This window comes from Impatiens glandulifera, chromosome 4 (assembly GCF_907164915.1).
Source record: "Impatiens glandulifera chromosome 4, dImpGla2.1, whole genome shotgun sequence".
Taxonomy (NCBI): domain Eukaryota; kingdom Viridiplantae; phylum Streptophyta; class Magnoliopsida; order Ericales; family Balsaminaceae; genus Impatiens; species Impatiens glandulifera.
In genome coordinates this window covers 3740480-3767622 of record NC_061865.1, presented here as the reverse complement: position 1 = coordinate 3767622, position 27143 = coordinate 3740480, and the positions used below count along the sequence as shown (strand labels likewise).

At 33.2% G+C, this 27143-nt stretch overlaps 2 protein-coding genes across 2 annotated transcripts; one reads left to right on the top strand and one right to left on the bottom strand.

Moving 5' to 3' along the window:
• The first annotated feature begins 1994 nt into the window (after positions 1 to 1994).
• LOC124934477 lies at positions 1995 to 2997 on the top strand. Its single transcript, XM_047475015.1, has 3 exons — positions 1995 to 2089; positions 2195 to 2321; positions 2452 to 2997. The coding sequence occupies exons 1-3, from the start codon at positions 1995 to 1997 to the stop codon at positions 2995 to 2997; spliced, it is 768 nt and encodes a 255-aa protein (XP_047330971.1).
• A 6163-nt stretch (positions 2998 to 9160) lies between these two features.
• LOC124934805 (ABC transporter C family member 12-like) lies at positions 9161 to 27125 on the bottom strand. The gene is made up of 29 exons (XM_047475307.1): positions 26872 to 27125; positions 26120 to 26510; positions 24479 to 24657; positions 23318 to 23357; positions 22593 to 22749; positions 21954 to 22068; positions 21780 to 21860; positions 21636 to 21660; positions 20958 to 21014; positions 20497 to 20562; positions 19582 to 19656; positions 18764 to 18871; positions 18393 to 18527; positions 18148 to 18254; positions 17950 to 18043; positions 17597 to 17764; positions 16902 to 17042; positions 15974 to 16174; positions 15783 to 15881; positions 15531 to 15683; positions 14955 to 15340; positions 14234 to 14414; positions 13587 to 13910; positions 12272 to 13028; positions 10828 to 10949; positions 10422 to 10667; positions 9786 to 10173; positions 9555 to 9693; positions 9161 to 9365 (listed from the first exon to the last, which is right to left on the bottom strand). Exons 2-28 carry the CDS (start codon positions 26453 to 26455, stop codon positions 9581 to 9583), a joined length of 4854 nt encoding a protein of 1617 aa, XP_047331263.1. The 5' UTR covers positions 26456 to 26510; positions 26872 to 27125; the 3' UTR covers positions 9161 to 9365; positions 9555 to 9580.
• Between the last annotated feature and the right edge of the window lie 18 nt (positions 27126 to 27143).

Genomic DNA, 27143 nt, shown 5'->3' with positions numbered 1-27143 from the left:
ATTATTAACATTATAGCGGGGTAAATTTTGTGAAAATGTTTTAGCTTTTGTAGATACCAAATCTTAGTTGCGTCCTTGGCATGGAACAGTGAAGAAGAATATGATTGGTCGTTTCTTCGGCTTGAAGATAGAGACGACATCTTTTAGCCAGAGAATTTTTTTCCTTTTATATTTAAGAGTAAGAATACACTAATGAATAACCTTCAAAACATAAGAAAAAAAGAATTTTTTTAGAGGGAATCTTTGACTTCTAAAACTCATTCCAAGGATAGTGCTCATCAACTTCCTTCAGTACAAAAATGTCCCTAGACTCCGTAAAGATTGTGGTATCTATAAAGAGCAAAATAAGTAGGTTTAAAAATAAACGTCGACAACTTTGCAACCTCAATAGTGGCGAGTTTGTGGTCGAAAGTAGGTGACCAAACGATCTTCCCACCGATGAACGGTAAACCTCGACAATTGTGTTCCCCTTTTGTTAGAAGTTTCATAAAGATTGGGAAGAATAACATATAGGGTGCCGCTAGGATGCCACGGGTCAGTTTAGATCGTTTCCGATAAAAATGAAGTAGGGATGAAGCGATCCCCACAGTTTTGTGATGTGACCGAAAAAGAATAATTCATATTTGTCTTTGTTGATACGGAGTCCCGAGCAAACTTCAAAAAGAATGAGAATCTTTTTAGACAAATGATATTAACTTTTGTGGGGTTTACTAAATAAAGAGTATCATCGGAAAAAAAGGAGATGAGTGGTATTGCAAAGCCTCCTTAAGTCTCAACATTTATGCCCAAATAAAGACCGAGCATGGAGGCTCATTCGAAAAGTCTTCCATGACGATTATGAACAATAGGAGGAGAGATTGTCACCTTGATGATAACCCCTTGAGCTCTTGAAGAAGTTAGTAGTTTAGTTCATTAAAGAGTTTTAATTATTACAAATCTGTTGTAATTATATATAATTTAATGAGTAATGATAAGGGAACTAAAGTTTTACAGCGAAGGTATAGCTGATGTGGAAGGGTGACTATACAAGATGACTAAGTACTCCCTCTGTCCCTTTCTTAGCTACTCAGGTACCCAAATGGAACAAGAATTAAGAAAACTGAACATAAGCTAATAAATGAACACTGCAGTACAGACTTAAATTGATTTGATGGCATCTAGTAGAGCAAACAGTTCGCTACAGTACATAATTTAGCAACTAACATCAGTTTTAATTAACATTTTAGTCTGAAACTACAAATTTCCCTCCAAATGTCCAAAATATTTCCCTCCAAATGTCCAAAACATTTCCCTCCAAATGTCCAAAACATTTCCCTCCAATACATAAATTACAGATCATTGAAATTTCCCACCTAAATTACATTTATATAAACAGATGCCTACATTCAGCATTCATTACAAAAGGCAAAAACACATTTTGGAGTTTCAGATTACATATTACAGCATTCAATTCTCTTCACTATCTTTCTTTGCATTCAATTTCTCATCATTAACTCCAAGTTCCTGCACAAATATGACAAACAAAAAACCAAATTTAAGTGATTGTGTAAGAACAATATTGTTCAGTTTATTTTAAGCCACTACAAGAAGGCTCTTTGAAGTTGGGTACACTTACAAAGGCAGCAACACAATTTGGAGTTCATAGAAGAATCATCACCACAATTTGGACTCAAGCTAAAGAACAAATGGAGATGGGGTTGCCAGTTTACCTCACTAATCAAAAGCAAGGTTTAGTAAGGCAAAAACACAAACTGTTTGACCCTGAGTTGTTCAAAACAATCATGTTGAAAAGAAGATCAACCATTAGAAGGGCTGCACAAGCCCTAGGTGTTGGGAAATCAATATTTTGGAGGTGGAAACAGGCAAAACAGATCAGAACACACAGTAATACAATTAAAATCTCACTTACCAGTGCACAGAAGTTATTGAGACTACAATTCTGCCTGCAGTCTATAGCAGTTGACACAACAATCAATAAGTTCAGATTTAAATCCATGGCACACATTGTCCACATAGATGAGAAGTGGTTTTATCTTACAAAGACTGCCCAGAATTTCTACTTATCACCTGATGAACCAGACCCTTACAGGTCATGTCAAAACAAGAATTATATCATAAAGATGATGTTTTTATGTGCTGTGTGTAAGTCAATCTATGATTCACAAGGTTTATGTATTTTTGATGGAAAAATAAGGATGTATCCCTTCATTGAACAAGTTCCAGCCCAGAGGTCAAGTGTTAATAGGGCAGCAGGAACATTGGAGACTAAAGCAATTACCTCTATTACAAGAGAAGTTATGAAGGACTATATGATCAATAGGGTAACTCTCAGAATAAAAGTATTGATTTAATTCATCATTGAGTTATGTTTTGCAATCTGGTTCACTAGAAATGTTATTGAATTATAACACTTGGTGAATAATTAAATGAATGGATGTCTTTGAAAAACAGGTTGTTCCAGATTTGAAAGCTTTGTGGCCATTGACAGAGGGAACAAATATTGTGATTCAGCAGGATAATGCCAGACCACATTTCAATGATGATGACATTCAGTGGAAAGCAGTTGCTTCATCAGATGGATTTAATATCCATCTGATGCAACAACCTGCTCTTTCACCAGAGTTGAATGTGAATGACCTAGGTTGGTTCAGGGCATTGCAATCAATACAAGAGGAGGAGGCACCTATGAATGTTGATGAATTAGTGTTAGCTGTTCTTACTTCATTTCAAAAACTTGAGCCAATGAAATTAAATTTTGTGTTTTTAAGTCTTCAGAGTTGTATGGTTGAGATTATGATGCAAAGAGGACATAACAACTATAGACTGCCACATATGAAGAAACAAACTCTTTTAAGGGAAAGAGTACTACCAGAAGATTTGGAGGTAGACAACAATTTGATGTCATTATGTGTTGATTACTGTGTTGATGAATGCCTTAATGAGGCCATGTTACCAGTTATCTTAGAGTTGATGAAGTTGGAGGCAGAACAAGTTTAAAGCTACTGAATTAGTAAGGTTACCAGTTTATCTTCTGGTTGTATTTTGGTTAGGGTAGTGAAAACATGTTAGGGTTTATTTTGGTTTGGGTAATGAAAATATGTTAGGGTTTATTTTGGTTTGGGTAATGAAAATATGTTAGGGTTTATTTTGTTGGTTATGTCTTGAATGATTATGAATCAAACAAACCATGTGAACTGAAAGACTGGCACAAGATGAATGTATATTGATAATGTAAACCACTATGATGTTAAGGAATGTTTAATAGTGGAGTTTAGATGTGGATTCATGTTTATTTTTGTTTAACAGTTCATAATAAACACGGATCTAGGAATAGAAAAATGAAAACACAACATGAAATTACTTACACGACGTAATACATGTGGATCGGGCGATTGAGGAAGGCAACTGCGTTGGAGAAAGATTCTAGGCGTGCTTGTCACTGTTCTTTCTCTTCCTGAGTTTCTAATGGCTTACGCTTCCTCACGTAGTTCCTCGAAAGCCTCCTCCTTTTGGGATTCCCAACGTTCATGGAGTAATCCTCGTCTTCGTCAAGTGGTGGTGACTGGATAAGTTTTCCGTCGCCTATTTGGACTTTTTTCCGTCCAATTCACCACTGACACACATATCGAGTGGTGGAGGAAGCAACGACGTTGTTTTGGTGTATAATTTAAGTGGAGGAGATGGCGGATCGGTCGTCATTTTAGAGAAACAGTAAAGGGGGCGAGTTTGAGAGAGAGAGAGAGACGGAGTATTGTTTTGGAGGCTGATGAATGAAGATAGTTTAGGAATGTTCGAGATTAGGTTAAAACGTTAGGGATTTTTTTCACATTTTGTTTGTTTTTTTTTTATGTTTGGATTTTGGGTTTGTAAAGTTTTGGGTTGGGTTTAGTTAATTAGGTTTGGGTTTGGTTAGTGTTTTGGGTTTAGTTTTGGGTTGGGTTTTTATTGGGTTGGTTTTGGGTTGGTTTTTTTTAATTAATTTGTTAATTTTGTTAATTAATTTGGTAATTTTGTTAATTAATTTGTTAATTTTCTTAATATTGTGTTAAAGTTTAAAATTTTGAAGTGTAAAGTTAGTAATGATTGGAAAGTTAAAAATGTGTAAGAAAAGTAGAATAAAGTGAAAGGTAATGATTGAGTGAGTAGCTTGTAACGGGACTAAAATTGGAGTGAGTTGAGTAGCTTTGAGTGGGAAGGAGGGAGTATAATTTTAAATGTTTATTTATCTCTCTCATATTAATTAATAATTTATTTCTCTTCACTTTAATAATAATTTATTTTTTATCTCTTCAATCTTTATTAATAATTTATTTATATTATTAATTTGTAAATATATGTTTATATATTTTATTATTTAATTTATTTATTTAAAATAAATTTAGAATAATAATAGGGAAATAATAAATTAAATAAGTAAATAACAAAATATATATTTAAGAGAATAATAAAATAAATATGAAAATTCTTAATTTTTTAATTAATTATTTCTCTCCTCTATTAATATATATATTAATATATATATATATATATATGTATATATATATATATATATATATAATTAAAAATTAAAAATCAGGATTTAAGGTTTAAGGTTAATAAATTATTAATAAAGATTGAAAAGATAAAAAATAAATTATTATTGAAGTGAAAAGAGAGAAATTATTAATTAATATGAATGAGATAAGTAAATATTTAAAATTATACTTAGTCATCCTGTTTAGTCATCCTTCCATTTCAGTTGTTTGCTACACATTCGCTAAAAAACTTTCGCTCTCTGTCGTTACTCTAATTTAATTATTATGAAATCTATAAAATTTTGGATTGAATTTTGATATTAAATTATTTTAAATCAAAATATATTTTCAAATAAGAGGAAAAGAATATATAATAAACAAATAAAAAAATACCAATAATGTTTAAAACACATTTGTTGCCCTAAGCAAACCAATAAACTCAAACCCTAGAGCTTGAATTGCTAAGCAATTGGTAATGTAATCTTAAAAGAATATTTATTTTATATTATCTATAAGAAGAACATTGTGGGATCTAATTTGAATGAAATATAATAAGGGAATAATGATAAATTTAAGACGGTGGTTGAAGCGATTTTTCAAATTTAAGACTCTCCTAATATTTTATCATTTATAGAACTCTTCTTTCCTTATTTAATTATATTTGAAACGGTCACTAACGTTGTTAACTATTTAATATTAATTTGATTTTTAATTTTTTTTTATTATTATATAACCTAAATATTTTATTTCTTTCTTTTCTTCATAAGACGCGTCCCAAATCAGCCTCTGTCAGAGGGAATGAGACCTCGAGTGATCGATGAAGTTGTGGGACAAGATCATCTTCTCTCCGAAAAATCATTTATTCGATCATCTGTAGACTGCAATCGTCTACCTTCTATCATCCTCTGGGGTCCTCCCGGTACTGGTAAGACCTCCATCGCCAGAGCCATAGTTAATTCATGCTCCTCATCCTACAGATTCGTTTCTTTATCTGCCGTAACCGCTGGAGTTAAGGACATTAGGGACGTTGTAGAAGAAGCCAGAAAATTGAGAAAGATGAAGATAACCAAAAGAACTGTTATGTTCATAGACGAAGTCCACAGGTTTAACAAATCTCAACAAGATTCCTTCTTACCAGTAATCGAAGATGGAACTATAGTTTTCATGGGAGCAACAACCGAAAACCCTTCCTTCCACTTGCTAACTCCATTGTTATCTCGATGTAGGGTCCTCACGCTTAATCAGGGGCGGAGCCACCCATGGGCTAGGGTGGGCTCCAGCCCCACCTAAATTAAAATCCTAAAAGAAATTTTTTTATATATGTGTTTGACATGTGAGTCCCCAGTTGGCTATGTTATTGAAATGTGAATATATAAAAATTAAAATAATAATAATAGTGTTTTATATTTCTTAATTTTAAACTATTTCAAAAATTTATAAGAAAATATAAATTAATATTAATAAACAAGTTCAAATAAAGAATTTGATATCCCTACTCGAGAACTTAACAAATCTCCTAGAATTGATGTTGATGTAAGTTCTCTTAAACTTGATCCAACATTACGTATTCCGATATGGAAATATCCTTTTAATCAAAGGGATTAAATTAGACGAGCTTATATCAAGATGGGGTCATATCAACCTATTAAGGATGAGTACCCGCCGACCAAATTTGGAAATCAAAATCGACGGTTCCAAAGTCATTGGTTTAAGAAATTTACTTGGTTAGAATACTCTCCTTTGAAAGATGCTGCTTTTTGTTTCCCATTTTATTGTTTTAACATAAGCAACCCCAAAAACCTACATTTACAATAGATGGATTCAAATATTGAAAGCGAGTTAATGATGAGGATAGATGCTCTTTTGTTATGCATATAGGATATAATATTTCACCACATAATAGGGCAATTGAATATCTTGATAATCTAATGAATATCCTTGTCATATTAACAAAATACTAAATGCACAGTTCAGATGAAAAAATAAAATAACAGATTACGGCTTACAGCAACTGTTGAAATCACTCGATGGCTCACTTTGCAAGCGTGTGCATTGAGAGGGCATGACGAGTTTCTATCTTTTAATAATCGTGGAAGTTTATTGAAAAAAAAGCGGAACATAGAAAGTTAAATCTGAGATACAAGTTGGAGTCAGCCCCAGGTAATTTTTCATCCTAGCTCCGCCCCTGCGCTTAATCCGTTGAAACCTAATTACATCTCATCGCTCATAAAGCGAGCTATAGCTGACAAAGATAAAGGCTTTCTCATCGGCCTAGTCAAAAGATTAACATCAATTGGCCTAGTCAAAAGATTAACATCAATTGAAGTAGATGAAGACGCAATAGAGTTTCTGTCATTAAACTGCGACGGAGATGCCAGAGTCGCACTGAATGCCTTGGAGATTTCAACAACAATGGCATCTTCTCGTGCTACCGAATGCAGTTCCATATGCAGAATCGTTGTTGAAGATGCAAAAGAAGCGATGCAGAGTAAGCATCTAGCTTACGACAAATCTGGCGAAGAACACTACAATCTGATAATTTTCCTTTTTGTAGACTGCATAACTCTTAATTTTTCATGGATGATAAAATAAAGAAATAAAATATTTAGGTTATATAATAATAAAAAAAAAAAATAAATAAACAAATTAATGTTAAATAGTTAACGAGTTAGTGGCAGTTTCAAATATAATTAAATAAGGAAATGAGAGTTCTATAAATGATAAAATATTAGGAGAGTCCTATATTTGAAAAAATTGCTCCAACCACAGTCTTAAATTTATCATTATTCCCAATATAATATTATATTATTTCGCACAAATCATCTAATTGTCTTTATTGTGTTTTTATTTTGAGATTTCGAAGTTCGATTTCTTTGTTTCAATTTTTTCCTTAAAAACTCCACCATTCTATTTTTGTATACTCATTGTATCCATCAATTTAAAAACTTTACAATCTTAAGTCAAAACAAAAGCCTAGCAATAGTTAAAAGGTTATTTGAAATTTCAATTGTCGGCAACACGTGATCATCAAATGCGCTTTAGCCCATTCCGTTCTTCCGGGCATGATATTGAGCTTGATCGCTTTCGAAATCTAGGGTTCCTTGTGTTAGTAGTTGTTAAGTTTCCCTCGTGGGTAGATCAATTTATACTAATAAAGATGGGGATGCAACAAAAAAAAAACTCAATTAGAAGTTGTTGGTAAGGTGTTGCGGTTAAGTCCGATTTTGCCATTTATTTTACAAATTGGTTAATCGATTGGTATTGATATCGATTTTATCGGTTTGAGTCTTAAGCATGTTTAACCGATAATTTCACATTACTTTGATTCTAAATGTATTTTGAACACATATTTTTAAGGAATTTTATCATAATTATAATTTATAATTCCAGGTCACTACAATATATTATTAGAAATAATTTCATATATTTTAATGAAACTATTTTAATTGTTTTTTAATTTACATTTTAAAAACAATTACTATATAAATTATAATTTTAAATTTTAAAATAATTAATATATATAAATTATTAATTATATAATATATCTAATATATCTAATATTTATAAAATAACTAATATAAATTATAAAATATAAATATAATTAAATTATTACCGGTTAAATTGATTAAAAAATATTTCAACCGAAAACTAACATATTAACCGGCACTGCTGATTAACAAATAAAATGAAACCGGTAATTTTTTTTTTTTTTCACAGCACTAGTTGTTGGTTATGGTATGAGATCCAAACATATCAATGTTGGCATTTATCTTGTCGTGGTCTAAACATATAACAATTTACAAAAACTCATAAGCTTTGATTTTTTAACTATTCTTCCTTTTACACCATCAATCAATTCCCACATGAGATGAATAAAATATAAAATAGTCTTTCAAGTAAGAGACAAAATATAAAATAGTCTTTCAAGTAAGAGACAATTCCACTATGTTTGAAATGGAGTAGGATCCTCTGCTATCAAATAAGCATGCTCCTCCGTCTCCTTTCACAATGGGAGGGGCAATATGGTAAATAAATGAAACAGTTTTACCATATTGCCCCTCCCCTTGTGAGAGAGGACGAAAGAGCATACTTATTTGGTAGCAGATGATCTCAAATGGTTTGGAATTGTTTCAACTAAGTATTCAAAATCAAGAATTTATAAACTCATAAAATTAAGAGATAATTTGAAATTGTAATAATTATTTAAAAAATAATAATATTATAAATTTAAATAATAATGATAAGTAAATAATAATATAAGGAAGTTATATTAATTCATTTTTTTAATTTATAAATATAAATATTTGTTTTTATATAATCCATAAAATCAAAATTATTTATAAAATCACATAATATTCTCGTAGTAAACGTAGAGTAGTAAAAATTTGACTAGTTTAAGAATGTATTTAAATTGGATTCTACCCTGTAACAATAGAATTACAGGAAACCACTCTCAACCTTTTCTCATGTTTAATTATGTAATCAATGTAAATTTATTAAATTCATCCATTCTTTTAGGTAACGGTAATAAGATGTGTTCAAGTCAGACGTCAAGTCTCACACTTGAAACGAAAATCAGTGTTCTAAATAAGAAAAGTCTATTAAACTCACCTTATTTAGCAATTTTTTTTTTAATATTGGCAACTCACAATACATTATTGATAATTGACCAACTTTATTAATCCTTTTACAATCAATCAATTATTCATATCCTTTACGAAAGTTCTTTAATACAAAAGGTTTACCTTTCAATGAGTTGTACATCGACCAGTTGCCAACTTTTAGGTTCAATGGACATTTTGCTGAATGTTGGGCGATGAGAGATGGGCTTCTTGCTCCACATCGAGGAATCTGCGCAAGATGTGATTATTTTTAGTTCATCGGATTCTACACTTCGGGCTTTTTTGATGTTCGGTTTTTTTTTTTACCAAAAATCATTCAATCATTTCTTCTTCTTTTTCAACCATCAAATCAAATTAGTTAAACTATCAAAATACCCTTACTTAATTTTTATAAAATTTACTACAAAATAAAAATTACCTTAAAAAACAAAAGTGAGAAGAACATCAAGCTATCTCCTTGTCAACATGTTCCCAATTTTGTGGTCTATCCTCCAAGACATTGTAAGACTCATCTATTATTACCCCATTTTGAGACAATCTGCTTATCATAGCAAGTCCTGAAAAGTGAAACCATAAGTCCCATATCAAAACTAAGAAGAAAAAAAACATGATTTTTTTATTAATAAGACTGTATATGTAGTAGTAGTACCTTCAATTACTTTATACACAGACGACCACCATCCATCTGTCGGCAGTTGGTGCTCTTCCAAAGTTGTATTAATAACTTCATTATGATTGCCCTCAAGAACCTCTTTTAATGTTACTACAGCATCCTTTGTCCTCTTGAAGATGTTATTTTCATCATTTACTAAAAAGGGCTGAAGGCTATTATGTGAAGAAGTCAGGTTCGAAATAAGTGCGAATTTAGCTGCAGCAGCCCATCTCGAAGAGGCTACAGAGTTTATGATGTCTTTACTACTTCCGATGGCTAAACTTCGCAAATATTCTGCATTTGCATCTCCAGTACTCTGGACCATCTTTGAGAAACCACTGCCTTCATTTGACAATAGATTTTTTGGAGTATCATACTCTAATACCTGAAAAGACATTTAAAGAATTTCTCAGGCCAAGATGAAAATAAATTCAATCAACAATTTTAAGAGGAGGTTTTCACTGTGAGATTTAAATTTAAGTTTGTAAGGCCTGGATTTTCATAAAAGAATTTCTGTGTATGAATATCATAATTGCATATAAGAGGATTTAATCAGAAAAGAGAAGGATTTATTTAGCCCTTAAATAAAAATAGGAAAAATTAATAATAATCTTAGGCAGGAGAATCTAATACCTTTCCCGATTCTAACACCAGAATCCAGTCACTATCGATGATGGTATTTAAGCGGTGAGCGATGATGAGCATTGTGCAAGATTTAAACTCTTCTCTAATGGTACTTTGTATAAGAGAGTCTGTTCCAACATCAACAGCAGCCGTTGCTTCGTCAAGAACAAGAATCTTTGATCTGCGCAACAATGCCCGAGCAAGACTAAGCAATTGCCTTTGCCCAACACTAAAATTCTCCCCTCCCTCTAAGACCTTCAGTCAAAAAAACATAAATTCATTAGTGAAATCATCAATGTGCCTCTGTTCTTGCACTTTTCTCTAATATAGATCACTGGTTTACCATAAGAATGATGTAGTTACCTTGACCAACTAAAATAACGCAGGAAAGACAAACATTAAACTAATCCAGTACCTCAGTATCCAGACCAAACGCATTCTTTGTAATGACATCCTTCAGATGAGCTCTCTCCAATGCCTCCCAGAGATCGACATCATTGTGCTCACAGAAAGGATCCAGATTAAATCTAACAGTCCCTAGAAAAACAAAACAAAGGTGTGAATGAAGAAATACATTTAAGTCCAAAACTGAGACATTTTTTAATGCACTTGTTGAATTGCAATGGATTTAAGACATAATATTGATCTGCACGGCAATTCAAGAGTTTCATCAATTTGTGAAAAGGTGCTTGAAATTTTTAAGTTGCTAGAGGAAGAAAAAGTACTTGTCCAAGAACTGTCTTGGAAATTTGTTTGGCCTTATCGGCATCTAGCTCCTAGTTTTATCTTTCGCTTGTTTTGTTTTCTGATTTTTTTTTCCCTCCCCCATTTTTAACCATTGAACGCTTTTTGCGCTATTTTTTCTATGAAAGTTGACATTTAAAAAAAAAAAAAAGAATGGAAAATTTCGAGGGGCTTTCTTTTCATGGAGGAAAGAAATAAGATGAATTGACTAAGAGAAGAAACAAGTCGGTACTTCCCCAATATAGTTGAATAGTACTTCAAACTCAACCCACAGATCATCTGAGCAAAAAGGGATATTTGATATGAAATATTGCTTAAGGAGCTTGTCCAGTAATGCTTAGTCCAGAAAAAATCTCAAATTTGTTAGCCAGGTTGGGGAATAAGATGGAAAAGAGCTTCTATAATATAGGTGGTCCAGACAGCTTTCTTTGTCCCAACTTGACATAATGTGGAACTCAGTGAGAAGAATGAACAAACTACTATATGAGAGACCAAAAGGGGAGGGGAAATAGTTCATAAATTGCGAATATGCAACACATGCATCTTCAAGACCTAACAAGGGCTAGCAGAGCATAGTCGAAATTGGTTACACAATTGTGTAGAAAAGAATTGAGGGAAGTCAAAATTTCTAATTTAGAGTGCACCATTATTAGACCAAGTTAAAGCACTGCCTTAAATCCTAATGCTGAATCGTTGTGTTCAAAACTGTGGCATTTTAAACTTATTGATGCACCATTTCCTAAACATGAAAGTCATGTGACATAGGAGTTGGTAGCAGAAATGCTTTTAGAAGGACAAATTCCCAGAATTATCTAGAAAGGAAAATATTGAAGCAACCAACAACAATTTTATCCCCTTCAAGAGGGACATGAGAATGCAACAATTTATGCCACTTCCTGCAACAATTGGAGTATTGAGAAAAGAAGATCTAGCATAAATTTTCTGATGAGCAACTCAGTCATAGTAGGAAGCATTTTTCAGAGTTCAGAAATATTGAGTTGCTACTGAAGAATATGTCTTTTTCCCCCATCTGGGAAGTTGTGGGCTCCTTACCTTGGGAAAATGGGAATTAATAAGCTGCCAATGCTCATATGAAAAGGACATAAATTACACACCTGAGAAAAGGACTGGTGTTTGTGGTATAATACTCAGAACTGAACGCAAGTCTGTCAACCCAATCTTTGATATATCACAACCATCAATCACAATTTTCCCTCTTTCCATTTCTACAATCCGGAATAAAGCATTAAGCATGCTAGATTTTCCAGCACCAGTTCTTCCAACAATTCCAACTTTTTTGTTTGGCTTGATATGGAAAGTGAGCCCATGTAGCACAGGTGGAAGACTTGGCCGATAACGGAGATGAACATCTTCAAATGTGATGCTTCCTTGAGAAGGCCACCCAAGTGGTGGACGATTAGTTTCAATAATGGCTGGAGCTTCTGGTCGCAAATCTATGTATGTGCCAGCACGTTCAACAGCATTAAGACTATTTTCAGCCCTGCTTGCTTGTCTTAGAACATTACTCAGGAGATTTGTGATATTAAGTGTGTAAGTGAGAAGCAAACCCATTGTTGATGCAAATGCTAACTGGTTGTCTGTACTTCCATTCTGCATTACAGCAAAGGTTGCTATTAACCATATCATAACACCTCCCAGGCTTTCCAGCCTTGTGTTAAGCCAGCGGTTTGAACTTGTATTGGCAAGAGTGAATCTAATATTATTATCCATAGATATCCCACTAATTCTGGCCATTCGATCATACGCTTTATAGGCACGAATAGTTGACAAACCATTCAATGCTTCTCCAAATTGAGCATAAACAGGAGATCTAGTGATGGCATCCAAGCGTTTTACTTCTCTGCTTGTGGTCTGCAGAACAATTAGTTTAGCTTGCAATCTGGAAACTAGGTGTTTTACCTTTGTATAGGATACAAAAAGAAGAAGAAAAAATATACTAAAAGTAGAAATCAGCATTTTTTTTAAATCTGTATAATAAAACACCAAATGACAGGTAAGTGAAGTCGACAATTGAGGAACATGGCATGCGACATGTCAAAACATTTTAACTCCAAGAATTCCATTTGCATACTCACAAGTATCTTGTTAGGTTACCTAACTGTTTTCTGAGGATCTGAATTTCATAACAGAGAGGTTCTCCTTTTATTTCTTCCTAGTTGTTTAGTCTTAAAAGGCAGAACAAAAGAAAATATCAAACAAAGTGAATCCTTATGAATTTATGTTCTAATTTTTGTATGGTCTTTTTCTGACTTATAGAAGTTCCCCCTTGATCCATGTCATTGATATGCCAAATTATGAAGGTATTGATTCAAACACCCTTGTGAGAAAACATGGAATGTGAATGTCTTCTACAATGTTAACAATTATACAGATACAAAACAGAAAATGTTTTTGCAAAGGAAGACTAACCTGATAATATAAATATGCTGCATGAAAAAGAATCAGAAGCGGCATGATAGCCCAAAGCGAAATGGTGCTGACAATTGCAATTAGCACAAATGTCGATAGGAGCTGACAAAATTTGTCCATGAACGAACTAATGAAACTGGCAACATCCCGGTCGATATCACCCGTGTCTCGTGCAAATCTATTGATTACTCGTCCAATGGGATTTGTATGAAAAAACACCATGGGAGCCCTTAAGATGGACTCCAACATGGAGTCGTGTAATCTTCTAGCCGCATGAAGACTTGATTTTATCAACCAAAACGAATTTGCTAGTGTCACGAGTACCTGGTTGCAGCATAAATATAGTTGTGTTTTAAAAGATGCAAATCCCTCATGTTTTTGAAGAATTTGGATAGGGAGGACAAAGAACGAAGAGTGAAACTACACATTTGTTTCAACTTATATCTAAAAATATTCAGATTTACCTAATCAATCGTGTTAATGATGGAAAACAGTTAAGTGCCATCCCAACTTGTTAAGATTTTTCAGTTAGATTCTATATTAGAAATATATAAGCTGCTCTGAACAGGATTAGAGTTCATTCAAAGTTCATATATCAGGAAAGAAGGGGAATAAGCAGATTATTTAGATCTAATTTAGAAAAATACCTGCCCAAAGGAAAGAATAGCATAAATCAGGATATAGAAACCAGGCCCTTTACTGCTCGATGAGCTTTGCTTTGTCCAAACACTTAACCATGTGCTACTAAGAATCCGAAGAACTTCTGTCATTATGTAGCAGATAAGGAGTATCATGACAGGCCATGAACCTCCTAATGCACCTTTATACCTGAAAGAAGCAAAGTCCAAGATAAATATATTTTTCCTGAATACAAAATGTTTTATGTATTCTTGAAAGGAATACACTGATCATTAGGTCTTTGTTTTTGGTGTCTATAAGTTTTTATTTTCCTTTATTCCCCCTCATGTCATGCTTTGGTCGTTGGGCTTAAACGGCCATTTTTGCTCATTCTATGTATGGAATTTTTAAATAAAATAAAAACAAACAGGCATATATTAAGTGTAAACAAAGTACTACATTAAGTGCAAGCAATGTATATCAATTCGAAGGAGGAGATAGAGGAAATATGCCTAGTTTGATAATTCAACAGTAACCCTAACATAAAGAATGGTCTTCAGTTCCCACTTCACTTAATTAAATGGAAAAATAGTCATTTCTTATCAATACACTTGCTAAGCGGCAAACTGTCTCAGTTTGAATTAAGTTCATTACGGCACATGAAATCTGTAGCACTCAAGTTAATTACCAAATTTATTCTCACATCCATCATTATTGAGACAAAACAATAGTACCAAAAATGTATATTACCTCGTCAAAACTTTAAAGCTGACAACACCAGTCTCTCTTTCCTCCTGCTTAATTAGAACAGATTTAGCTTCTTTCCTTCTATTCGTAGATGCCATGCTTTGTGGAAAACCATTCTCCATTCCATTAGCAATGGATGTAACAGGCTTATGTTCAAGACTGAGATAATCTTCCCCACTATTCACATGTTCTTCCATTTTACCCGCATTAGCCATAAGCTTTTTAAAAAGTGTGCCAGTTCGAGATAACTCCTCAAAAGTTCCCTCTTCTTTGATCATTCCTTCAGATACCAAAATTATTTTATCTACCCTAGGAAGAAAATGTAGCTGGTTTGTGACAAGCACCCTGGTTTTTCCTTGCAACCCTTCTTGAATGCATTTAATGAAAACCTGGAGGAGATTTGGAAATAAGATCAAGGTGAAAGGGAAATTAAATAAAATTAAAACTTAAAAGGTTGATACTTACAAGCTAAAGTCAACAAAAGAAAACAGTTTATGATCAATATACATCATATGGTACCCTAGACTTGGTTTTTAAGTCAGTTAAAGAACAGGTAATTATTTAATCATAAACATGCACCTGCTGACCAACATGAGCATCAAGAGCACTTAAGGGATCATCAAATATGTAAACATCTGCATTCGAATACACAGCCCTAGCCATCGAAACTCTTTGTTTTTGACCCCCACTAATGTTGACCCCTCTTTCACCAATCTCAGTTAGATCACGGCCCTGGGAGAATGTTAATTTTGGTAAACAGATGGAGCAATCAAAACAAATTTTATAACCAAATAAACATTCTATTATTTACCAAAAGAACCAACACTTAACTGGCAGCAGATCAAGATCATGTTGCAGTGCTGTTACATCTATTGTCTTCCAGTATCTTGAAGTATCAAAATCTGATCCAAATAATATGTTATCACGTACCTGTACAAATGAGATAGATTTTGTCGGCACAAGCAATGCTAACTTAACTCAAAGACTTTACTTTGACAGTGTTAAGAAGTGACCAGACTCACAGTAGCATTGAAAATCCAGGAGATCTGTGGAACATAGGCCACACTCCCCCTAATGACCACATTTGCATCTTCTACTGAAGGAATCTCTCCAAGTATTGCAGATATAAGCGATGATTTTCCTTCACCAGTACCACCAACAATTGCCACAAGACTCCCAACGGGTATGTCCAAATTGATATCTGATAATGTGGGGTTCACCTTCTATAGATAATGAATTTAAGAGAAAAGATCTATGCATCATGAAATATAGACAAATCCATTAACACTCCAAACTATATTTCTGTCAAGCTATAAAGACTTAGATAGTACACATGTTATCATTTTCCATGTAAGAGCAAACATAATTCTGCCAAGCTATAAGCACCAGAGAATCTTTCAAACATTGGAATACCTATGAAGAAAGGTTTGTATTCTGAGTTTAATTTCCGTATGAAAAATGACAATGCATAGAGCACATATTATAGGTGTACATGATTTAGAAATAAACCATAGGAAATGTTTTACATCTACTAAGGAAAATGAAGAAAATCCATGAACTAGATCTTAGAGAAATGAGATACTGACAACTTAAGTCATGATTTTGTTTCTCTGTAAAATGCAACTACACCATTAGTTATCTGGAAAAAGGAACGTTTAATTATAACGGTTTTGAGGACCCAAGAAATCCACATAGTGGAGCAACTTAGGGTAAGAAAAAGATTTGGAACATGTCCCATCAAATATTCAGAGAACAATGCACATTAGCCAAACAGTATTTCCAATTAACATTTTATAAAATATTGTATGTAATGTTTTCCCAGTAGAATATAGATTACAAGGATTACTCCGACACTAGATCCGCTTGATTAAGTATTACTTTGTGGATGCTGAAACAGACTTTGATAAAACTAGAACATGTTAATAAATTTAGGGAGGTGAAAGAATGAACCTTAGAATCCCAAGAGAAGTATCCATTCTTGATTGAGATGGCAGGAAAATCAGGTTCAGGAGGGGGATTACGCAAAAGAACTCTTTCTTCAGATAAAAGTAGTTCCTCCAAACGTTGCAACGATACTTGTGAATTAACAATCTGCCAGAAATAACAGTATTCACACCTCAGCTGTAGTTGTGAGCATGCACACCTTCTCTTTTGCATTCATTTTGAAGATGAACTTATAACCTTGTGATAGCTCATTCAACCTTTCTAATTCAAATTTTATAAAAAAAGAATCTGTAATAACCCAGCGTTTTGATTTACGAACCACTATGACTACCTTCATTTAATATCTTATGTTGATGCTTCCCCAATTTCAAGCATTTTGATAGAATACACTAAAATTTAACTTGGGAACGCATTAGGAATTCTAAGGCTATGTTTTGTTGCATTGCATGATAAGTTTCTAGAACAATCACATATATATTCTTAAGAATGGCCTTGTTCCTTCTTACTATCAACCTGTCATTCTAATAGACCTAGAAGATGTTTAGAACAAACAAGTAAAATTCATTGGATTGGGTAATAAACCACAGTTGAAGTATTTGGAGAAACATATACCATCAAAGATCACTGACTGTCTTAGTTGAAAAATATAAATGTTTACATAAGCAAGGAAATCAATAAGTTCTTGTTAGGAAAAAACAGACCTGTGTTATTAAATTGGGGAGCATGTTTAGAGGAAATCGAAGAACTTGAAATAGAGAAAGCGATGTGAAAGCCTTTGAAGGTGTTAAATCTCCACCAAGCACAGTGAACATTCCAAATGATACCACAGTAACAAAAACTGGGATGCTGTTTAATATAAAGTTGTTGCACTGTAAAACACAAAGAGAATTAATAAGTGTTAGTAGGAAACCTAGACAAACTATCACTAACAAAATAATCAACTCATCCGACCCTCAAAGTCTGATTAGAGAAACTAAAATGTCCATTAATAATTTTATAAAGCCTACTAATGCCATGTAACAAATGGAAAACAAAACTAACTGAAAATACTTACAGCTGCAAGAATTTGTGCTTTCTGGAACCATGATAATTCATCGTCTCGCAAGCATCTAACTTTTGACTGGAAACTTTTCTCCCATGCATAACATCTGAAAATTAGATAGCACAAGTTCAAAATTATCACGTTCACAGAAGAATTTATGCTTAAGCAAAGAAAGAAAAAAAAGTAAGCCAAAGCTAGATTTACTCATACTTGACAGTGTCCATTGAGGCCAAAATTTCACTCATCAAGTTGACTCTCTTGTCAGTTCGTTGAAGTCCTTCTTTTGTCAGTTTTCGCGTTTTGCTTATAATAAATGTCTGTCAATAAATGTCATATTTCAAGTGAAAGAGGACATAATGCAATTAGACGAATATTTAGCTGTAGATAAAGCATGAAATAAGGGGAAATTGCTTAAGGAAAGCATTCTAAATATTAAGTGGGGTGTGAAAAGTTACCTGTAACGGGAACATCATAACCAAAATTAGACAGCCAAATAGTGAAGCAGCACCTAACTGCTGATATAGAAGAATCATAGCCATGGTAATACGAAATGGAGATGACCATATGTTGTGAAGTTGTTGACATACTTGCTGCAGTAAGTAGACGTAATATTTTAGTTAAACATAAACAACCGATGAGGAAACAGTACTTTCATAGGCCTCATTAGATTTATTTTTCTGCCCAATTAAACATAATGACTAGGACTTGAATTTATCTTATAATCTTGTACTTATAACAACTGCCATTTCAAATCATAATGACTATAAGATTGGAGAATTGGGAATTTGGAAATCTGTTTAATTACCATAAGAACAGAATAGCATACCTGAAGAGCATTAGCATCTGTGGTCATCAGATTCATTGTTTTCCCCGTTGAGAAGTTCTTGCGGCTTTCATGGGTTAGTCTCAATGTTTTGCGGAATATAGCAGCCACCTAGAGTCGAAAACTGTGAATTTTAAGATAATCCATTTCATTTTCTAGCAACATAGGGAGGTTAAACATGAATTATAAAGTAAAATTATGTTAATCCTTTTCGATTTAAAAAACAATCAGGAGCTAAATCATGTCTTGCATTAGATAATTGCCATCCAATGAAACATACAAATTTGTTTTAAGAATCAGAAAATAAGTTATATATCTATTCTCCTTGACATTTCTAGGCCTAATGATCATTTACCTACATGACCTAATTCTTGTGTAAATCTGAAGCTTTAAGTCCTCCAGTTTGCTAGAAGGAGAGTGAAATCTCAGACAAATCTAATTTCCCACCTTGGCCCTCGTTATGCTAGAAGAATCCAATAGCCACAAATATAAATCTACTTCTTTTTTTTAAATGGTCAGAAGGCTCGAACATATGACCTTGTAGTCGTGAGCTTTGCACTCTAGCATAAGACTAGAATCTGTTCTTTTTTTTTATTTATCTTCTCCCTTCAATTTGTAATCTTTGAACGATTCTTGCGTTTCCTTTTCTCTAATGAAAATTTGACTTTTTTAAAAAAGAAAAAGGAGGGGAGGGCATTTACAGACATTATAATTATATATCCTTTTGAATGTTAGCAGAAGTACTAACAACGGACCCAAATGGAAGCAGCAATGAACAAGATACGTAAGAAGAAGCAAAGTAATTTGATAATGAAAATTACCAGTATAGATCTTATCCTGAAGCCAACACGCCAGACATTCTGAAAATATTGACCTTCACACAGCACTCCAAATGACTGAATCAATTAGAGACATAAGATCAGCTTAAGTAGAGGAGAATGATATACCACTTCTATCAAATTTAATGAAGATTATCAACAACGGATTCAATGTGCAATGACCCCAATAAAAGATGAGGCAGAAAGAGTATCTTCTGCCATGCACCAGACAGAAAGCCTCTGATACACTTTTGTTTGTTCGGTGTCAGGTCCTGTCATTGTTGTTGGTCAGTTATTTATAAGTATTTTGCTGCATTCATGCCCATGAGGTCCTTAGATTTCCTGTCACCCTATGCTCTACTATTCTGCTAATTGTTCTATGTACGCATAGCATTGCATGATCAGACAATGCTAGTCTGATACCATTTTCTGACCCATCTCCAAACAACTTAAACTAACAAGTAAACTTAAACCTTAACATGGGTAAGAAGTTTTGGACAAACCATAGTCATTTCTCTTTGGTGATAGGACATGAAGAAATAATAATTTCACATTTCAGAAGCTATTATCAAATATCAACAGCTTCATCATCTAGCAATGTCTTAGAGAGTTATCTCCATATGTACAATGGTAACATGTATATTAATAAAATCCCCAACCATAATATTTTCAGAAATACAAACACTTAATATCTATTGTTGAGTTAAGTGTTAAAAAAAAAATCGTTGTAAATATGTCTCTGATCAGACCAGAGGAATGTACATTTCTTACACATGATAGAGTTATGAGGTACACTATTTTAGAACCAGAAATCTGTGTTGCATATTCTAGAAGCAACAAAAGGAAAGTAACTGTAAGCAATAACATTATATTGTTTAAGAACCAGAACAGATAAATATGATGAGATGGAGATCATACCACATTAATAAACATTGTGAAGGCGTAAGCATAACCAACCCATGTTGGATCACCTTTTTCCATTGACTGTAAACAGTAAGAAGTTAGTCTTATGCTCCGTAGACTAAATATAACTGAAAAAGGTATTTACATTCCTTCAAGATCTTTAAATACCAACAAAGAGTACAGAAAAAGTCAGAGAACAACATTGGTTAGCATCTTAGAATGACTAGTGAGCCTAATATAAAGAATTTGATACGGTTAACATTCAAAGGAAAGAAAGTGGGAAACAAGAGATCAAGAGCTTAAAATGGGATACTAATATAGCTTGCAGAGACAATTATTTGAACTTTGAAAGACGGGAGGACATAGTGCTAGAGATAACAATGTCTTCAATATTCTAGTTCACAATGAGAGAGATCCTAGAATAAATTTTCATAATAACATAAGAGTTATAGATTGCATAAGAGAATGGTGCTAACCTTTAAAAGATGGTTCAATAAAACTGGACCCATCAATTGGGCCAGGTCACTACCAATCTGCAAGACAATTAAGAAAGATGAATTAGGTATTGGCTGTCGATTGATTGAGCCTGTCAAGATCCAGCCTGATAAAGTGGTAGCTTTCGAGACCCGATGGGCCTCAACAAGACCAGACAACAAGCTTATTGTGAACCCCAAGATCATCCAATCCAAATCCATGCTTATGGTGGCAACAAGCTCATGACATTAGATGTACTTTCACTTTTGGTAATTACAATTTAAAATAAAAATGAACTTGGGGTTCACAAAGATCCCAATTGAATGTCATGTTGCATGCTATCACTTGCAATATTAATAAATGTTGACCCTTTATCAAATATACAATTAAAAGCAATAACATACAGGAAGCTAACCATTGCAAAAACTGATAATAATAATATACATACATAACTAGCTTCAAACATTTTCTTGAACTAAATTTAGTTTTCAAGGAAAATCTTACACGCAATAATGAAGAACAAAGTGCATCATGAGTACAACTATTCCATGAAATCCATCTCATTTAGGTAAGTAAACTTTTATGGAAAACTAAACCACAGTATATGAAACTACCTAAATAAGGAAATGAAGTCAGAAAAATATATTCTTGAAAGAAAGCTATGGAAAAATTAATCTTACTTTGAAAAGGCCTCCAAGCCAAAACCTGTAGAAAAATTGTGAACAGGCAAGATATCATCTACACATGTTGCACAAAAGGAAGAAGATCCTTAAAACTACAGAGAAGCAACAGTATAACTCTCCAATAAGAGAATCAATTAATACCTTCCTCCAAGACTACAGTGTAAAGCTCTCAAAAGCCGAGGTTTGGGTTTCTTTAATTCTTCACACCAGCAATGATGGAACCTAAAATGTCCCAAGAAAGATAAAAACAATATGGTCAAATATAATCCCTAGTGCATCATACATACAATGAGGACATATATATAGATTGCAAACCTAGCGAACAATGTTTCAGTTTGATCCCATACATCTAGCTTCCAAACATCATTCTCTCGGAGAGGCTTTTTATACCCTTGTTTCATGAGAGTAGTCATCCAACCAAAGAATATTCCTATCACAAAAATTACACAACTCAAGATCAGATTTTCTTCTCCATTGTTTTCTGTTGTTAATCTTAGTAGCTAGAGATTTTTCATTCACCTCATTTGTGATAATAAAGTAATATCACTCTTTTAATTATTTGATAAAGTTGACCTTAAAAAAATCATTTGATATTTAAGGATTTAAACTAGGGATGTCAATAAGTTCTCCTAATACTTGAATTAATTCTTGTCCTACACCTCTTAAGGACATGCTTAAACTAATAAAGAATGAGAACCAAATAAGAGAAGAAAGGTCATAAAAAGAGACAACAGAATTGCGCCAGATTTAGCTCATCTGACGTTGTTGCACTTAAGGCACCAGTATATAAGAAGTAGACATGTCATTAGCAATAACTGAATTTCTGTAATCACTGCAACTATCCAAAGACCTTCTTATTGATGTTTTATTTGATAAAATAAACAAAAGAGTTTCATGATTTGTAAAGAAGGTAAAAGAAACTAATAGTAATGCTCAGTTGTGTTGTTTGCTTACTCGAAAAGATGTTGACATGCCTTTCTGGACAAATATAGTCTTCATCGCGTAATATTTCATATTTGCCATTATCAGAGGACTCCGTCCATAATGGGACATAATCAGGATAAGGGTTCAAATGAGGAACATAGAAAAGAAGAAATGCACCAAAAGAAGCCTACATGAGGAAACAACATGTATCAAATACCAGGCCCATTTTTTCTTAAATGTAAGACAACAATATTGAGAGTGTTGACTAATGAAATTGTTACATCCCTTTAAAAATATTTTTTTTTGACCATTCATGTCGTATGCTTATGTAACAAGTGTCGTTGCGATAAAAAAAATAAAATCTGTTTGATATTCATAACAATGCTTTTGTAAGCCCTAGTTATCCTAGTTACACCAACTACAGACTCGTTTTCAGTTAATATAAGTTCTTTAATGCTATCAAAAGTTGTGATATAGCTATATAATAAGGTTGCACATTATACTTTTTTAAAAAGAGAAACGTTTTTTCATTAATTCCTGGAACCGCACACACCTGGAGAAGAAAATTTATTTTGAAGATAAGCAATGTATTCTAGAACTTAAGCAATAAATGTGCAATCTTATTATATTAAGGACACATAATGCTTAATCTGTTGGAAACCTTAGTTAGATGATAATTAACCCATGCCTATATAAACCCATGAATGAATCAAATGGACCATAAAATCATAGAAAGAGGCAGTAAATCTGCAAACCTGGACACATAGTTTTCCAATATACAGGTAGAAGATAGATCTGCAAAATAAAAAGAACTGTGAAATTTATTGCTAGGAAACACCTATAATTAATCTGTGCATGAATATTTTCTTCAGATTGCATCCTCATTGTTGAAGGAACTTTCAGGAAATTTAACAGCAAAGTTTCAAGTAATGTCACCAAGCAAGTTTGCAACTGGAGGAATAAATCCCAGTTCTGGTTTTTGAAGTTTGCTTGTATTCAACATTCTCAACATATATATCTTCATTTTCAGAATAACATTCCTCGGTTATTTATTTGAGGATATCTACAACAAAATTGATACTCCACTACTCTATGTAAGTTAAGAGAAATTAGAGTTCTGTTAATAAAAGATTATCCAAACTCACCACTCACTTCAGATATTAAAGAGTTAGTTTTCAATTTGGTAGAATATGGTCGGAAGAATGAGGGCAAAAGGAATTCATCAGCTTTACCAAGTAACATGGTGAAGGTTGCCCTTCCGGTCTCTAAACATCTTATCCAATTATATTCCAATTCATGAAAATATTTGTAAGTGCTACCCATCATTCTTTAGTACTTTGAACATATATTTCTGTTATGCCTCTAATACTTCTTTCTGGTAGTTAATTTAGAATTGCAGAAGAGTCTGAAATTCATAAAAAAATGGTGCGACAAAAAGAATAAAGCAATATAATATATATGGGCATCATGGTTCTATCTTGAGACAGTTTAGTATAATAATTGTCCAGGGGATAGAATTTGATGTATTTTACTAATGGCCACTGTGACTTGAAAAGAATTCATGCATACGAGATTTGTTAGTATTCCCTGGTAAGTCATTTCAATTATATCAAAAGAAAACAAAATACTATGCAACCACTTCATAGATCTCGTATGCATGATTATTTTATTTTAACTATGCAACCACTTCATAGATCCACATTTTTGCGAAGACCCCAAACGTGTGGTGAAATCAACCAAGAGAAAAATGTAACGTCACAAAAGTTGATATTAGTTATGAATCCAACAAGAAGCAAAGCTCAGAAGACATCAAACACAGAATTAAAAAGCTCAAAAAGAATGATTTCAATGACTAGAGATCAAAATGAATAACATATGCACATTATTGGTTATCTCACTTATAAATTGAAACTAACCTCGAAAAGAAATCTACCACTTGAAGAATGAGGCTTAACATGACAGCATCACCAACCAAAACATAAATAACTCCAAATCGGACATACCAACGAAATTCTTTAATGTATACTTTAGTCTCAATAGCAAGCATAACTAACATGGCACACCAGGCCATGGCTTCAATGATGAAAGAAACCACCTGAAACAGAAATTAAGTGATTTTGCAAATAGAATTGGATACATCATCCAGAATTAAAATTGGCAATCCACTCCTACGAGGCTAAGGCGTGGAATGGGGTCTTGTTATCATGTTAGGAATAGTGATATTTTTACCATTTTGTGATAAATAATAATGGGAAATTATCGCTTTTACAGCTAAAGTGCATAATGTTATTTATTATGTGCATGAATTAGGACTTGGAATTGACTTTAAGAATCCTGGTCAATTTGATTTGGTAATTCAAATTCATTACCTTATTTGTCTAAGTTGCAAATGTAAATGTAGATCCTTCTCAAATGTCACTTCCTACCATACAGAATGTACAAAACTAGAGATGCAAAATCTAATTGAATATAAGGGGTGAAAAGAAGTGACAAGGTTTGAAGCAAACCTCCAAGAACCTAACATATACTCCAAAAGAGCACATCAGAGATTAGGCCTTGTTTGATATGGGGTTATTTAATCCAAATAATGTAATTCCCATCATCAATCACTTTATCAATCAAATCATAAAATACCAATACTTTTTTTTATAAAATTTTAATATTAAATACAAATTTAAGATATTTTGGTAAATTAACACAAATAATCCACTTTTTCATCAAACAAGATTTTCAAACTATAACCCAATTTTCTGAGAAAAATCCTAGATCAAACAATGTCTTAGTCCAAGATTTTCGAGCCAATAAATCAAATTAATTTCTTTGTGTGAACAATGACTGTAAATCGATTCCTCCATTGGACATAGTTCATAGGTAAATTTCAAACATCAAGATAACTAACTTCCAATGCGGCTAGCAATGGAAAAGTGATGGTCAGACTTCATCTACTTGATAAAAATATTAGAAATATAGAAAACCAAACAATCCACGTATAATAATACAATGATTCACTATGCTAATGAGATAGATTGTAGAGCAGTTTTTTTTTAAAGATTGTAGAGAATTTCAAGTAGTCTAAAAGCTGATGTGGGATAGAAGTGACAGAAGGGTGATAAGGGATAAGGGATAAGGGTGGAAAGTTAGTTGATCTTCTGGAGGAAATATGAGAAAGATAAGGGCAGAAAATAATAGATGGGAGACGGGATTTGAAGTGGAATGGAAGGATCAGTGGGAGCCATGAATAAGGAGTCCTGGTGTTTGAGTTTTAAATTGTTTATCCTGTTTTGTTTGTATTATTTTATTGGTTTCTTTTTTTTTTGTAGATTTGAACTGTATTTGGACTGTTGGGACCATGTAGGAATCTTGTATGTTTGTTTGATGATTTTGTAAATGCATTTGAATAATCCTGTTCTTACCACACAAAAAATAAGGGACAATGGATGGTTGTATTTAGAAGGGAATTCTTATTTTACTTTTACAAAAGCTCTCACGGTATGCATAATAGTTCCAAATAAGCTGATTAGGAACTCAAGGGACAAGAGAAATTAACGAACACTTACCTCAAAAGGGGCGAGAACAGTCTGTTCACCCAAATTATACATTGAAATTCCCATGAACAATTTGAGCAATGGCTCAACAGTACAATAACCAGCCAATAGACCTAACACATAGTTGCGGATCTTTGATCCTAGGCAATACCTCTGCACTTTAATGCTCTTCAGCGTTAGCCAAATACGATATAAACATAATCCCAGAAGAACTAAATGAGTGACAGTGATTGCAAGGGTATCAATCCCACATGGTGCATATGCACCAAAAGTGCTATCTGTCTCCTGTGCCCAAATACCACCATATTCCTCTGGCCAACAATACCAAACAAAAGGATGAAAACCCATTTCAAATTCTACACAACAATACTCCTCAAAAGAAGCACATAACTTGCTTATATTCCTGTAGAAGACACAAAAGGCATTCTCATTATTAGCAATACACCACATCAATAGTTACTCGGATTAACTGAAGTGGGTAATCCACTTTACTCCAACAATCATCTTGATTTGCATAAATGGAAAGAAAAATGTTCAAATTGATATTTACACTGAAATTGTTCAATAAGATAGAAGAAACTCATTTAACCTTGTTAGTGCAGATTCAATGCCAAGCTCAAAAATTAACTAGAACGCAATATCGTTTATTCTCCAATTACAACACTTCTAACTTATTCAAATTATCAATTCTTTGCTTGTTTCAGTCGTTTAACAATGGAAATAATAGTGAAATAATGAATAATCGGACAGAAAAAACAAATCACCTCTGCAAGTGAGCTCAGTAAACCTGCTAGTGATGGAAAATGCTTGTGCCTGTGGAGTTCACATGATTGATTGTGTATAAATACTGAAAGAAAAACAGAAAAAATCAGAAAAAAAATTGCAGAAATTGAGGGGAAAATGGAAGAAACTGATGATGTGAGAAATGGCGAGCGTCATGGATGACGATGAAGTTTTAGTTTTTTTAATCATTTCTGAGTGCTGACGAAGAACTTTGTTCAGGGCTTCAGGCAAAGACAAAACTTGAATGGAATAT